The 15,603-nt window shown below is 43.9% G+C and overlaps 1 protein-coding gene across 1 annotated transcript in view; it reads right to left on the minus strand.

Moving 5' to 3' along the window:
* Window positions 1-5,644: 5,644 nt before the first annotated feature.
* KCNK1 (potassium two pore domain channel subfamily K member 1) overlaps window positions 5,645-15,603 on the minus strand; it is a 39,747-nt gene continuing 29,788 nt past the window's right edge. Inside the window, exons 2-3 of the mRNA XM_081039480.1 lie at window positions 9,599-9,994; window positions 5,645-6,827 (exon numbers count right to left, since the gene is read on the minus strand). Coding sequence (XP_080895606.1) covers window positions 6,568-6,827; window positions 9,599-9,994 — 656 coding nt within the window. The 3' untranslated portion in view covers window positions 5,645-6,567. The remainder of the gene's footprint in view (window positions 6,828-9,598; window positions 9,995-15,603) is intronic.

Genomic DNA, 15,603 nt, shown 5'->3' on the forward strand with positions numbered 1-15,603 from the left:
GCAGACAATGCTCAGGCATGGGGACGCACTGCCTTGTTCCCACAGGGGGTCCTGGGCGGCCCATGGCAGCCTGCACTACAGGGCTTGTGTTATTCCACAGCACAAGCTTCCCGAGGGTGGTCTATTTTTGTTTTGCAAGTGTGTAGTTCTTACTTGGCACAGTGCAGGAGCTCAGTAAACGCTTGTGAAAGGATGAATGAGTTCAATCTGTGTGCCCAGACATCCAGGTTTGCCCAGAACTGCCCTGGTGTTAACACTGAATATCCTATGTCTCAGGGACACTGCAGCAACGGTCGTCGTACGTCTAATATTCCCAAGTACTGTTTACTGACCCTGAACAGGTCCCCAGAACTTCTGGCTCGCCCTGACAGCAGTCTGTGTGGCCATGAGTAGCTGGAATTCTGCCACCACCCTGCTCACCCTTCAATGAGGAGACAGCCAGATCTTGACTTTGGCTTAGGCTCTCTGCTCACACTGCTTAGGTCCCATCACCCCTTTTCAACATCAAGCCTCTGGTTTCTGACCTACTTTTGTACACACAGGCCTTTCCTGTAACCCAGCAGGTCTGTCCAGATTCCTATTCTCAGGATTTCTAGTCTGGCTCATCCTGTTACCACTCGAATACCTTTTCTTTCCATTTTTCCTCTTTCAGTTGAAAACACGGAGACAGTGTGATGTGCTGTCTCATGTGAAGAAACAGTCTGTCCTTTCAAAACTGTAGACTCAGTGGGAACCCTGGTTTTCTGGATCAGAAGCACGGCCAGTTCCACAGAGAGGGTGGGATGGTCTGTGTAACACTATTGAGTCTGATCCTCTTAGAGATGTGAAGGGACAAAGAAAAGCTTGGCCATTCCAAAACTGCGGGCCAATCCGTCTTATCACATGCAAGGAAAGCATTAGGCTCTGGACAGTTCAGTCCCTCTGAGGCTAGCTAATCTCTGTAATTCCCAATGCAAGATTCTGGGAACAAATCTGAAATGCAAAGAAGTTGGTTTTCCTAGAAACTATGGGTTTAGTTCCACTGGCATGTTTCATTTTCACCCTGAAAACAGTAAAAATACGAACATCCCCTCCTCACAGTCCAGCTCACTCGAAGCTGAACGTCTGTCCTAAATGTCACGGTCCTTCAAAATCTTTGTCCTTGCACTTCACCAAAGAAACAACTTGCTTTTCTATTACGCCTCCATCCTGAGGACTCTAATGGAATTCAATGACTTTTCAGATGATATGCCTGATGAATGTGGAGACGATTGGCATTTGTTCCATGCTAAGGAGGAAGATATTAAAATGCTGAAGCAGCCAGTCTGGCATCACCCAGCACACAGACCTAGAATTTTTGAGAGGACCAGGTAGAAATCTGACGTTTTAGCATCTCTACAGGTGAAAATACTGTCTTCCCTTCTGGGATGTCCTCCTACAGCTACCCAATCAAAGAGGGAAAATCAGCGATATTGCAGCTCTTAAACAACTTGAAGGAAGTTCACCACTGTACATATTTGCACTGTGATCTTACGTAGCTATAGTCGGGGGATGGTATGTAAATTTAATGGAGTCACTGAGACTGAGATCTGAAATATGCTCTTGGTGGTACAGCCAGGTTCCCAGGGACTGGTATACGGGGCTTACCATCCTTCTCCAGCCAGTGCCCCTTCCTTGGAGCGTGTCGCCAACAGGGACACGTGGAGTCAATGTCTGGCACTGCCGCTGGACTCTGCTTCACTTTGCCCCAAGACAGGGTTGCCTGGGGCAGCTGGGTCTCCTGCTCAGTTCCCAAAATTCAGAGGGAGCAGCATGGGGAAAACGATAGGCCGGGTTAGGTGGGTGTACTCTGTAATAGAGTTCTGCCAGCTATAACACAAGCCCTGAATTAGTGAGCTTTAAAAGCTAGCTGCTGAAATGGATGGGAACAGGCCTAGTTCCAGTTTTAAGGTCACATTGTCCTACATTGCAGTCATCATAGGTACCAAACTGGTAACCACAGAGGTTTCTCCCACAGCCATACAGCAATTTAAAGCAACAATGTTTACACAGAGAGAAAACAAAGGAAAGCAGGCGTTTCAGGTAAATTGTGCTGACATCTCTGAGCACCTGTGGACTCAATGGAAGCTTAACTATTTCACAACTATTTCATGGGCTCTGGGTTTCCAGCCACTGCTCAGAAATGGAAATTAAATGCTGAGTTACACGCATGGAAAAGTATGCATGTAATTTATATAAGAAAGGAAGCAAGAGGATGGAAAAGCCCTCAAAACTCAGCTCATTTCTTCAACTAAACATGAATAATACGGATACTTCATTTATTTACAGAACATTTTAGGAGTAGCGTCATCGTCACATATGAATGACAGCAAGGCTGCACATTGCCATTCTATCTCATGCTGGAAAACGAGACGTTGGGTCGAAGTGAGTTTTCTGGACACTGGAAGTGATGATTTAAGAAGCAAGCGTCTTAAAATGAATTTAAATCATTTTATATAGAAATACGTCTTAGTTTACCTTATCTCCTTAAATAGAGTCTATTAAACATAGCTTAACATTGTTGTGAAAATTGTATTATTGAAGTACCATCAAAAGAAATACTGGGCTGTCCTGGGGGCCATTTGCCCCTGTCTGAGGGCTCTAGAAGGCAGTTCTTTTCTTCATCTGGCTCTTTCAGGCCAGGCTCTCCGCAGCACTGGCTGCTCCTCTCAGCACACTCGCTGGCCCTGAACACAGTTCTCAGCCAGGATGACAGTGCAGTCAGACCCACACACCACACCCAGGCCAGGCAAATTGTTACCAATGTGGAACATCCATTTTTGCAAGTGGGTAAGTATGCACACATTTTACAGTCGTATTGGCCTGAGTATGTCCTGCCATTTGCCTAGAATGGAGAAAACTTGCTATGAATAAGTTGTCATGTTCCTGGAGTATGTGACCATTTTCCCTTCTAAGAAAAAGTCGGTCAGATTGTCAAACTTCTTCTCAGACACTGATGTCACAGGCAGTCAATGGGTGGTGCAGAAACCATGACTGTTGTCATGGGAACGGAGACAATGCTGACTGAAGGCTAAGTGACTGTTTGGGAATTATTGCCAACTTGCATCTTGAGACTTTTTTAACTTGTGCCACCAAAAAATGTATTGAAAAGTGAACGAACACAATCTTTGAGGACAATTGGGGAGCAATGCTCTCCTTTACTTTCTATGGGTTGGGAAACCAGAGCAGTGCCAAGTCTAAGCTGAGTGAGGCAGAGGGGCTTCCTTCTTCTTAAATGTGCTTTATTGCCAGGCTGTGAAAAGTACTTCAGAGCTTATTTATTTACTTCTGGGTTCCTTACTGTATTTGAGAAAGCTGAGGTTGCCTCCAGCACATACTAGATATGTGAGATTTTCGGAAAACTGTCCTCAGCAAACAATTTCATGTTTTGCCTCACACAAGAGGCATGAATGTACCAAATTTTCCTAAAATAAACCTCTTGGGAAATAATACATCACTTTAGGGAAAACTTTAAATATACTGAAGAGGCAAATTTAAAATTTCACTGAGCATCATGAATAAAGTAAATGGTAAATAGTTATTTCAATTCAGTTTTCTAAGGAAGTTTTGTTTCTGTATTTACCATGGAATGACCTGTTTGACCTTGAAACTATGTCCCCACAAAGCCCTCCCTCCTGACTTGAGGATATCGTGTGGATCACAGCTCTGCGCAGCATCGAGGCTTCAACAATGAACCACAAAACGTCCCAGTCAGAAAGCCCTGCCCGTGACTTCTGAGTTAGAGCCAGATGGTCCTGTGATCACCTTTCAGTGTCCGTTCATGCCCATTTAAAATGAACTCTTATCTGAAGCAAATGTCTCAGCTGCGTTAGTAAGAAGCCAGTGTACTGATTAAAGGGTTAGGAAGGCTCTGCACTATCTCAGTTATCTTGACATCATTCTCCACTTTTGTAAATATCTCCTCACTGACTTCCCAAAAGGCACATGAGGGTGGTTTGTAGTAGGTATGAGTGTGACTGTTTCCCACACAAGAAAGGGAGTCCATGTCTTAGAATCCTAATCAGGCCCAGACATGTACCTGTTCAGAAAATGTTCCTTTCTTTCTCCCACTCTCCCTCCCTCTCCAGCTTTTGAACAAATTTCTTTTTAAATCTCTTGGGGAATGATAACTATAGAGAGAAACCAGCCTCATAAGTGGAGTCGTCTGGGCCATGTTGTCCCCTGTATTTCTTTGTCCGATTCTTGTAAAGACGTCCCTGGTCCAGAGCTGCTCTGATTTCTGAGAGGTTGTGCACTCTTCCTGAGACACTGTTCTCTCCTCATGTGAGTGGATCTGCTGCTCCCAAGTCAACACACCTACGGGGCACACGTAACTTGAAACTCACACACAGTGGTGCTCTCTTGGAACCAGCACCATCTCAGCTGCTTCTCCATCCTGAGGCCATTCTGTAAGTCTGAAGAACTCGATCTAGAACATTCCTGCCCGACTGGGCTCCTTGTTTATACTCTACTCGTCACTCAGAATGCCCTTCTCTGGTTCACTTTCCCCTCAGCCTCCTTGTCACCCCCACCTAGGGGCTGCGGTGTCCGTCCTGGACACTCTGCTGCCCCCAGTGGACGCCACTCCCTTAGGACCACAGGGCAGCACCTGTGCATTGGCCGATGTCCAGGGAAGATGTTCTCCCTCACATTGCGCATCTGACAGGGTGTGGGAGGCAAACAACTTGCTCAATTTTTGTACCTCACCCTTCACATTAAAAACAACGAAAATAACCTAAAGGATGTCAAGGTTTGGTGTATTCTCTGCAGGTTCACACAAGCTTTGAAAATGAAGTGCTACACTTTATCCTGGTTCAGAATGCTTCCGTTATGCTCTTGCCCATCTTCTGGATTTTGCGGTCCCCTCTCATATTACAGACAAGCAGTGCCTCAGTCATTTCTCCTGCATCCACTGTTTCTGATTTATAATCTTCCTCACTCTGCACCGTTCCAAGCATTGTGTTCACTGAATTTTCCAGACCCCGTCATGTCCATGATAGGCGTCACTGCTCTCGAAGGCACCTCTGTTCCACTCCTCAGCCAATTACCTGCCCATGGGAGAGCAGTCTCCCACCGTGGAACGAGGACAGAGCTGTGTTGGTGGGCCAGCAGAACCCAGACGGGCAGGAACAGGATTGGAAAGGACCTGCTGGTGACAGTCACCATCCCAGGACCTACGGAGTGGCATGGGGCTACAGAGTCCCGGTAACTCCTACGGTTTTGTTGCCTTGAGGCAACATGGGATTTTATGCAGTAAAAAAGGCCCTGCTGTGAGGGGCTGCAATGTCTGCGGGCTAACGCAGAAGTGCTGGGACAGGCCTGGGGACTCATGCTCAGGGCGGCACATCACTGAGGCGGCAGACGTGAGTGAGCTCCTCAGGGTGAGGTGCCTGGTCGGCTCATCGGCAGGGCGGATTTTCCCAACACCTCAAGCACCAGTGGGCAGCCCAGACAGCGAGGAGGCTCGGTTGGCGGGACAGTGAGCGTCAGGTATCAAGCAGGGGCTTTCTGATGTGCTCTTCTCAGGTTCTGAACAGTGTCCTGTGTACACTGTTCACATGCTGCCTCTGTGGCTTCTGTGGCGTGCATACGTATTACCCACACGGAAGAAAACTTCTGATATATTAAAGCAGAAGACTGCAACCAGCTATGAGCTTTATTTATTTCAGCTTATAAATTTAAAAATTCCCAGATTAATTTGACAGAATCTGTCATTTGGGGCTGCGAGGGTCATTTTTGGGGCTGTAGTCCTAAGTGACTGCAAATCACGATGAACTTTTAAAACAAAACGTCTTAACCTTTTTTACAGATCGTATTTGACATGACTCGTTCACCTCCAGGGAAATGCTTATAAACATTTTAGACATCCGATATGAGTAGAATAGTACAGACATTCACTCTTTGTTTAATTCCTCTTATTTTATTGCAGCAAGTCTCGAATCTTTAGTATAAAGATAAATCAAAAGAAAAAATATCTACAATCTTGGGTTAAGAAGTATGCTGAGATCTGGTGACCAGAACCATATGTATAGGATATAAACATATTTATATTTTATATGTACACAGTTAATGGTTACCTATTCATTATAAATAATAGGTTTAACTTAGATTCTACAAAAATAATCATTTTGGATGGGCGCATGCAAACCAGTACACATAAACTTACTTATAAAACACACCTCTATGCTTTTTATTTGCTTTTAAATATAAATCTTGCTATTTAGCCATCAGCTAAAGTGATCTAAATGCAAATCCCCAAATCCCCAATTAAAAGTATAAAATCTGCTTCTACCCACAGCAGCATACTGCTTCAAGTGCTCTTCCCCTATCAGTAAAGTCGAGATAATTTTGTCGCAGTTGAATTACAGGTATATATCCCATCTCCTCCGGTATTATCAGTCCTCCAGAGCGAAAGCTTCCTTTGTCCTATTTTTCCTGTGTCGTTGTGAATATTACAAACAGTAGGTATCTGTTAAAACACCACCTTGGCTCTTATATTCTCTCACATGGACAAAGCCTGGCCTGGTGCCCTAGGACGAAGCCCTGCCCTCACGGGCCCATGGAGCCGTCCGAGGGGGCAGACGACTGCGGCGTCACAAAGGGCTCGTTCTGCTTCTGGTCCTCTTTCATGCCGGCGGCCTGGTCCGTGATGGAGGAGAAGGACAGCTGGTCGTGCTCGATGATGTGCACTTGGTCCTCGTCCTTGTCCTTCTTCACATAGAACATTTTCCTGAACTTTTTCAGCTCGTGGAGTTCACAGAAGGTTTCCAGAACCACCAACATGGCAATAAGGCCAAGGAGCAGGTAACCTGTGTGAGAAAAATGACAGCATCTCAATGGGACCCAGCCGGGGATAAATCAAGTCATGACCCAAAGTGTCTGCTGATGGTAAATCCATTGCCACTTTTCTAATTTCTAGGAAGGCTTGGAATTCCATGACACAAAGAGAGGGATGACCCAGAGAAAAATGAAGAATGCCTTAACCTACAAAATTGGGTTATTCAGAATCAGAGGGTCCAATTTTTGAGAACAAAAGTTGGGGGTGATGTGGCATCGTTACAGAGACAACTTACTGTCCTCACCCAAGGGTGACCTTCAAGGAGAGGGCTCTCCATCTCCCCTTTATAATCAGTGGCTCTCAAAAGGCCAGTGACACTTTAGAAGAGTTTTTGATTTATCGCGAGTGCTCACAACAAAGGCTGACACACTCAATACTTTTATCGTTATTCCACTATAGAATGAGAAGTTCAGCAACAGAAATTACAGTTTCAGCTAGGTGAGAATTGCTTTAAGAATTGATGTAGACATTAAAAAGCTCTTTGTGGGTGGCTATTTACACTTTCACTAAGATGCAACAGCAAACTAAGCTTTCTATTATGTGACCGTCATTTTCTTTTTCTTTCTTCTTCTTTTTTTTCTTTTTGGCACATGGACCATTCACTGAAAAACTCTACCAGCTTCTTACTCCAAAATAAAAGATAACCTGTTGCTTCAGGTAAAGTGCTCTTCCTTGGAATCTGTGATGGGAAACATGTCATTTTTAAGTCAGTTCCAACATGTTTAAAATCAGTTTTAAGGAAAAAATGTATCATCTTGGAAAGGAACAGAAAATTAAAAGAACATTGTAAGAATTACAAAAACCCCAATTTCATGTCCTAGTGGTAAAATGCTTGAGGAAGATTTTCAGAAAATAAATGAATGAGGAAAACTAGAATTGGCAGCATAATAGGATCAAGGAGGCTGACTGTCTTAAGAATGCAAAGTGACACAGTTCTAGTACCTTTAGAATTTGGCTACTAGGTGTCAATAGTAACACAGTATATTTTAGAAATAGCAATGGCATTGTTAGTCAAACTCTTTGGTAAATCCCTTCCTGTTCCTTTATCCATTATTTAGTCAAACTCTTGAATGCTGACAAAAATACCCATGGGACTTCAGGCAAATGTGGTGGGATTTTATCCTATCCACAAATAATACACTTTTGGAACAGTAATTTGCTATGTAGATTGCCTAGAAAATCCATGACTCACATTTTAACAAGTCTTAACATGTTCTGGAGGGATTTAGTATCAGATGAGAAACGGAGGAAGTTTAATGTTGGGCAAAATTTATGAGAAGACCTTGAACATAAGAGAAAAGCAGAGCTAAGAAACCTAATTAAAGAAACGTGTTCTACTTCCCTAAGTCATGAAAACATTAAATTAAAACAAGGAGGTAACATTTTATCTAACATGTGAAAAGAAAGTTGAGGTAATGTTTATCTGTGCTGTGACACGTGCCACAAAACACCTATACCGCACTGGCTCACACCACGCCAGGAGCACTGAAACCCACGCACAGGTAACTGAAGCCGAGATGCCGTTTGGAAAGCACTGGGCCAGTGTGTCCTGTGTGTCACAAAGGGGCATGCTCAGCGGGTCAGCAACCTCACTTCTTAGAACTATATCAAAGTAGAAAAAGTGTAAACATAGAAAAGTGTTTACTGCAGTGATTTTCTAATGCCTCCAAATTGGAAGCAACAGAAATATTTGACAATACAGGCTCAGTTACATTTTAGTCTAGTCACCTGGTAAAATATTATGTAGCCATTAAAAAGTTATGGTAACTAGGGGAACTATGAAGTCACCCTTGTAATCAGTTGGTAAATATTTATGGAACTTGTATGGCTGCTGGGCACTTTTCAAAGCATTGGGGTTTGTGAATGAAGTTCTTTGTCCTGCGTGAGTCCCTGGTTTAAGGAAAATTCTAAAATACAGTTCTGTCTGGTTAAGACTACAAGCCAGGGCCAGAGCAAGCATCTGACTGCCAGAGTATGTACTGTGATTGCCTAGAAGATATGACCTGAGCTGAGTCTTGATAAATTCTTGAGAAGGCAGGAATGAAAAGTTTATGTACATTAGGACGCAACTCTATGCAGCTTGAAGACAGAGGAAAGGGACACATCAAAGAGTTATCTGAAAACGGATTTCTAAGTTTTCCATGACGTACTGAATTTTTCAAAATTGTTTAAAAACTATAAATCACTGGCTATCTGTATTTTAATGCCTATTTTCCACATAATAAGTCTGAAAATGGTTAACATTTTTCTAACTTTTCCCAAAAAGAACCAGATGAACAGAAAAGACATTCAACTGTTTTAAGATTTTCCTAGGAAATTAAAGAACATGACTGATTATAACGGGCCACAATCCCAGCCCTAGATTTCTTGAGCTTAAAATATTTAATAAAGTTGAGCACTATTTTTGTTTTTTTTTCAAATTAAAAGTTGGTTATCAAGTATACTCTGCGTGGTATGTTTCTGCACTGTAACTTATAATGCTTATTACATTATTAGTAAGAAATGGATCAGTGCTTTTCAGGTGCCTGGGGAAAATACCTCTCAGTAATAGTTAAAATTTCTATAGAGTTTTGAAGGGAATCATGATGAAATGAAATAGTTATGGGAAGGTGGCAAAACTGAAACGTCATCAGTAAAAAAGCAACCGGGGCTTCTCTATGCAGAGCTACTCATGAGCAGGCAAGGTGGAGTTGCAACCCAGAAAGAGACACCAAGGGGGCAGAGTTGGGCCTCAGAACTCACATGTGATCCCAATCTTATAGAGCTCTCTGAATTTTTGATTGTAGCCTTCTCCAGGAACGTAATCCCCCAGGCCGATGGTGCTCAGGGAAATAAAACAGAAATAAAAGGATTCCAGGAAGTTCCAGTCGTCCTCCAGGATGGAGAACACGGCCGCCGGGATGAAAAAGAAACAGGACACGGTGACAAAGCCGAGGATCACGGCGTGGACGATGGCCACCAGCTGCTTGGAGAAGCCCCAGCGGATGTGGAAGTAGAGGACAGGCCTGCGTGTGACATGGATGGTGACGCGCTGGACCACGGCCGTCAGGAACAGGAGGGTGAAGGGAATGCCGATGACGGAGTAGACGATGCAGAAGGCCTTCCCGCCGTCCGACAAGGGCACCGTGTGGCCGTAACCTGCGGGGAGAAGGCAGGGGGCGGAGGACACACTTCAGTGGCACAGGTCTGCTGCCCACGCGTTCCCCTCAGCCTGGAAGAGGAGCCAGATGGCCGGCCTGACACCTCAAAGGCTCGCTGTGACCGTCACTGCGGCACATTCCACAGTGGACGCCATTCCTGTGGGAAGTCACCCCTCTGGATAAATTCTCACCAGCTCCCTCCAACACGTCCCAGTCTGCTTTTGAGTTCACTATCAGATGGAAGTGGCAGTTCTCTGTGCTAAGGAGCTAAGACTCATGGTCTTAGACCCCCAGGGACAACTCGGCACAAAACACCCACTTCTCCGGGCTCATGTACCCCACCCACTGCCCCCAAGGAGCCTCGGTAGTATCCGGTCTACACTCGTGTCCAAAGCAGACTACTCACAGGACAGGGCTGACTGACAAAGGTGTGGGGCTGCAGCCAGGCTGATGAGGGCACAGTGGGAGGGTGACTCAGTGAACAGGAAATAGGAAGAGAAAAGGAGATCAAGGCACAGCAACTCACAGGGCTGAGCACTTCTTTTAAAATATTTTGCTCAATTATCTGGTTAAATAGCACACTCAGAAATCATAACATTTTTCCCCTTTATCATTTCCGTAGGTTCCAAGATGCCATAAATTCCACAAAACAAACATTAAAATACACGCACGCATTAGGGCCAGTGCTCCAAACACATGCGCTTGTCTTCCCACTGGGTTTGAGTCACTCCCAAATCAAGCCAATGAAGACACTCTGCATCCTACACACGCCAGCCGGGGAGCCCCGCCGGATGTGCAGTCTCGTGGGCACTTCATCCTGAAAGGATGTCAGTTTGCCTCCCAGAGGCATGCGGATTGTGAACAAGCTGCAGGGAGGCCAGAACCCAGTGGAATCACATGCCATGTGTACGTCTAAACACAGGTGCGTTTCTCCGTGGAGACAGTCCAGAGCTCAGACTCTCACAAGGGTAAGAACCGCTGGTCCGGAATTCATCTGGTCCCTCCACACCCAGCTGCTGGTTAACCAGGGCGATGGACACCGCGGAGGACCCAGAGACTAATGGGGTGTGTGTGTGTATGGAACATTCCAGATAATGTTCATGTGGCAAAAGCAGGAGAAAGTCAACTTTTACTTTTGAGGAAGGAATGTGACCGAGGAATGAGACTGCTTTGTGACTAAAGTATCCCACGTCACAGAAGACGTGGTTCTGTGCTGCGATTTAGGCGGGGCACTAAGGAAGGATGTGCTAACGATCAGAGACATCTGGAAACAGAATGTGAAAGCGGAAGTTTATTTAATGTAAGAAAGGCAACGGGAAAGCCAGTCACACAGGTGGTTATGAGCCTGTGACTAGCATTGGAGACAAGAGGCCACAAGGGATGGCATTGAACTTCGGCAGGAATTTTGTAGAGAAAACATAAGATTAGCTGCATCAATGGGGCTAGCTAAAAGCCTTGAAATTCATGATTTCATTATGTTTTTTATAATATTTTTATAAATGATCTTTACTAAGAGTATAACACAGCTATTCCACACAGCTCACCTCTTCTGTACCATCAGTTCCAATAAATTACATGATTTCGGTTGTAATAGGGGAAAAAAGTACACGAATTTCTAGTTTTATAGTATTTTAGGATGTAATTTTTCCTTTCAAATGATCATAACTCCTTTTATTAGAATGCTTACTAAATGTCTGTTTGCTACAATACTCTCTCTAAGCAACAAAGATAATCGTTACAAGACTCTAGGTCTCTTTCTGCAGTAATGCGTTTGAATGACAGTAATATATTCCCACTAAAAGACTACAATCACCCATGTGTAGACCTTTACTGAAAGCCATTTGTCCTGATGTTCACACAAATAGTCTCGTCACTGGGCAGTACATGTAAGATGGACATCTCACTTGTATTCTCTACGCTTTCAGGGCCGGCCACACTGGGCGCACAGCGATTCTCTGGCAGCAGACAGCTCACTGCTCAGATGGAAACCTCCAGTCCTACTGAATTTTAATGAACGGTGACTGATTTACTCAAGGGCCGTCAACTGAACCCCAGGTGAATCTTAAAGCAAAGCTGAGATTTTAAAATCTTAAAATCCTATGAAAAGCCATCACGAACCATGAAGAATTTAGCAAAATGGTAATAAAGCTTCCAGAGTTGTTCTTTACATTTTTATAAGGCTATTCATATCATTTTGGGGGCCCAAAAGATTGAGCACCACAAACTGTATACTGCAAAAATGCACTTGTTTCTACTCAATCACGGGTGGTTCCTTTGGGGGGTTACCATCCAGAGAGGCAGGCAATGAATTCCTAGTTAGGGCAGTGCCGGGATCCTCACCATAGAGCAGCCATTCTGAGGGAGGGGACAATGAACACTGTGCATTTAAAAACGAGAGAAGCCCAGCAAATGGCTTGCATGTCATAGATGGGAGCCCCTTTCACTGTTTGCAATTCGAGTCTCAACTGGAATGGCAGCGTGGTGAAAGAACAGTTAGAAATGACGGCTCAGGCAAGGGGCACCTGCCAGGCATCCATGGGTCTCAGGAGACTGAGGTTCTGGAAGGAGGCAGGTGAGCTCTAAACACCCAGCACAAACACACCCACTTGCTGTTTGCCATGTATCTGCACTCACAGGATTGTGAACCTCTATCATGAGATTCACACCCCCGACTTACTATTTCTGCTTTATAAACAAGAACACTGAGTGTCTGAGAGTTAAGATAATTTGTCCAAACTCATAAAAATAATCAGAGCCCATGATCTTTCCACTGTGACACCCATGTGTGTTATGTGATGCCTCAAAAGTCAACTCAGGTCCTAAAATTACGTTCTCTGGAGCTCATGGTAACAAGGTGGGGTGTCACGTCTTTCCTGTGGCTCCATGGAGCTGAGTATGAGGTAATGAGACTCAGGAGGTGGCTGAGAATGAAAGGACAGCAGGGCAGAGAAAGGGCTGTGCCATCCACACAAAGAAGGCAGGTGAATGCAGACCCCAGGACACCACAGACGTCAGGAGGTGGGTCCGCACCAAATCTACCAAGGTCTGGCAGGTGGGCACAAGCCTTGGGAGCTCTATATTCTTGAATTTCAGTTTAGAGCCACGTGGATAAACGACGATGAAAAATGGAGGGCTCACCAGTTTAGGAAAGGAGAGAGGACTGTCAACTCATGGCAGAAAAACAACATCATAACAAATTAGTGGTTGACCGCAGAAAGTAGTTTCTGTGACAATGACTAACATCAGCGATTTATGTATGGAATGAAGTTCCATAAAACCCCTATTGTCCTGTTCAACTAACTTAAATGTTGATAACTCCACATGGAATCCCCCTCTGTAAGTAAATATACAAAAGTCAGAGGCACCAGCCAAAATAAGATAGGATGTCCAGTGGCCAGAGGGCTGGTTATATTCCAGAGACTATTCTAAACATCAGGTCAAAGTCTAAATAAAAATTGTACATTGTACTCAACACATAAGTGTAATTCCATCGTAAAACTTCCCAGGAGTCCCGATGAAGCAAGTCTCCTTGACCACCCACCTCCTGTTCAATGGCAGTTCTTTCCAGAGGTCATTATTGTGAGTTTGTAGCCAAAAGTTCCCGAAATTTTTCTAAGCATTTACACACACACACACAGAGGGTGTCAAAAAAACGTATACACATTTTAAGAAAGTAAAAAAAAAAACTATTAAAAATTGTAATACTCAATATATACTGATAAAAAAATGAATACAAGTCATGTGTATACGTACATTATGTATGTGTATATATATTTATATATATATATATATATATACACATACATGTATCGCCAGAAAAAAATCTTTTATTTTGTTTCTATCATAAATTGTATTCCACAGGTATTGTTGGTCTCTAATTGTTGAGTTTTCTCTGAACAACGTATCTGACATGGCTGTCTCCATCCTAAGCAAGCACCCGAGGTGCATTTACCCACCTTCCACCTGACAGGCATTTACTCTGTGAGTAACAACAGATCGGAGGCAGTACTGAGAGATGACAACGGGCCATTCCCTTCTAGCCTTGTACCTACCCAGACTTCTAGCTCAGAAGGCAGCTTATCCACGGAAACCCGAGAGGAATTCCTCTGATGCCTGAGCATGCCCAGCTCCCAGCAGGGCTGTCCCCAGCAGGTCACAGTTCCTGGGTGGCATCCGTACAGACCACACTCACTGTCTGGCAGAAGTGAGCAGCACCCTCACCTCCAGGAGGGCTGCTCCTTGTCCTGAATGTGCAGGTCTCCTACCTTCCTTGGGCCCGTCCCCCAGCCGCCTCACCTGAAACTGTAGTAAAACACACAAAAACGGCATCTGGAGGGTTTTTTTATTTATTTAACTAAGAGCTGGCTGGCAACACAACCATTTTCTCTCTTGGCTTGCTAGAGTCAGCATCTAATCTTTTACATACAAACAACTGCTTATGTTCTGATTCGATACATAGTTTTCATTCTTTTCTGCCTGCTTATTAATCTTTTGTCTCCAACTATTTGATCAAAAGGGTGGGGGGAGGGAGATGAGGGTCATGGAGATCAAATATATGGTGATAGAAGGAGAACTGACTCTGGGTGGTGAACACACAATGGGATTTATAGATGATGTAATATGGAATTGTACACCTGAAATTATGTAATTTCATTAACAATTGTCACCCCAATAAATAAATTTAAAAAAAAATAATTTTCGAATTTTAATTTTTAAGTGAGCAATATGGCCAACTTGGGACTTCCTAGTACAAATGCTTTTTCAAAGCATTGACAATTTTCAGGATTCATTTCCTCTGACTCTATAAAACTATGTTTATTCATTTTACCCTTCAAACTAGTCATGCTAATACTGAACACCTAACTCTAATTGATGCTTACTGTTTCATTTCTACACATTCGCTTGTCCCTAGCACTGTACTACTTAATTTTTAAATTTTTTGAGTGATCTTTTTAGCTCCAGAGTTCAAATTTCTTTTATATTTTTATTTTGCATGTTTTTGACCTGTTTCTCAATCTATTTTGAGGGCCAGTATCCCCAGAGCAATGCCTTCTCACACAGGCCTCTGTCTATTCTCACAAGGCAAGACCACCTTATGAAGCGCTGCTTCAGGAAACTGAAATTCTGAAAGGAGGAGAGGTGTTGAATAAACGTTTCCAAACTCTCCACCTCCTTTAGGCCACTCTCCCGAGCTGCCAAGTACTTGGCTGAGCCCAGCCTCATGCCTAACTCTGTCAAGGTGCTAAGAGGGCCCCTCACATCGTCTGGTTATAATTTAGTAATGTTTGCAGGAAGAAGGAGGCCAGGAGAGGTGACCAAGGGCTTTTTTTTTTTTTTTTTGCTAATCATCATAGTTATGTGTACGTGTTCCTATGAAAAAAAAAATCAGGTAATAATCTGTTTACCTGCCCAAACGCCAGCTTGTTCAATTGTACCGTCTATATAGCACTGGCAGTTGATGTCTTTGTTAGGTTACTAGAGGCAGAAAAAGGTAGCACGTGACTTATAACCAAATTACTTCACATTGTTAGAACAGTTCTCCCAGAATTCCAAGCAGTCACATTTATTGTGGTTTCCACAGGAAGGAACAGGCAAAGCAGGCTTAGC

The sequence above is a fragment of the Rhinolophus hipposideros genome (assembly GCF_964194185.1).
Source record: "Rhinolophus hipposideros genome assembly, chromosome: 26".
Classification (NCBI taxonomy): Eukaryota; Metazoa; Chordata; class Mammalia; order Chiroptera; family Rhinolophidae; genus Rhinolophus; species Rhinolophus hipposideros.